Source organism: Aethalodelphis obliquidens, unplaced genomic scaffold (assembly GCF_003676395.1).
Source record: "Aethalodelphis obliquidens isolate GAN/ISIS:26980383/991018 unplaced genomic scaffold, ASM367639v1 scaffold27, whole genome shotgun sequence".
Taxonomy (NCBI): domain Eukaryota; kingdom Metazoa; phylum Chordata; class Mammalia; order Artiodactyla; family Delphinidae; genus Aethalodelphis; species Aethalodelphis obliquidens.
Genome location: NW_020837971.1, coordinates 16,342,211 through 16,342,515, shown reverse-complemented (window position 1 = coordinate 16,342,515; position 305 = coordinate 16,342,211). Strand labels below are relative to the sequence as shown.

General features: G+C 66.6%; 1 protein-coding gene across 1 annotated transcript in view; it reads left to right on the top strand.

Annotated features, from left to right (window-relative positions):
• Positions 1-305, top strand: part of NACAD (NAC alpha domain containing) — a 9,811-nt gene that overhangs the window by 5,366 nt on the left and 4,140 nt on the right. The window contains 1 exon segment of the mRNA XM_027124167.1: positions 73-243. Within this exon segment, the coding sequence (XP_026979968.1) occupies positions 73-243 (171 nt within the window).

Here is a 305-nt window from a genome sequence, read left to right as displayed (position 1 = left end):
GAGCCCCAGCCGGAAGAAGTGGACCTGACGGCATCCTTGCCCCTGCAAGATGCAGGCCTCCCCTCTGGCCAGGGATCTGCCCCCGAGGCCGGCCCTGAGCCCCAGTCGGAAGAAGTGGACCTGATGGCATCCCAGCCCCTGCAGGATGCAGACCTCCCCTCAGTCCAGGGATCTGCCCCCGAGGCTGGCCCTGAGCCCCAGCCGGAAGAAGTGGACCTGACGGCATCCTTGCCCCTGCAGGATGCAGGCCTTCTCTCAGTCCAGGGATCTGCCCCCCAGGACAGCCCTGAGACCCAACTGGAAGA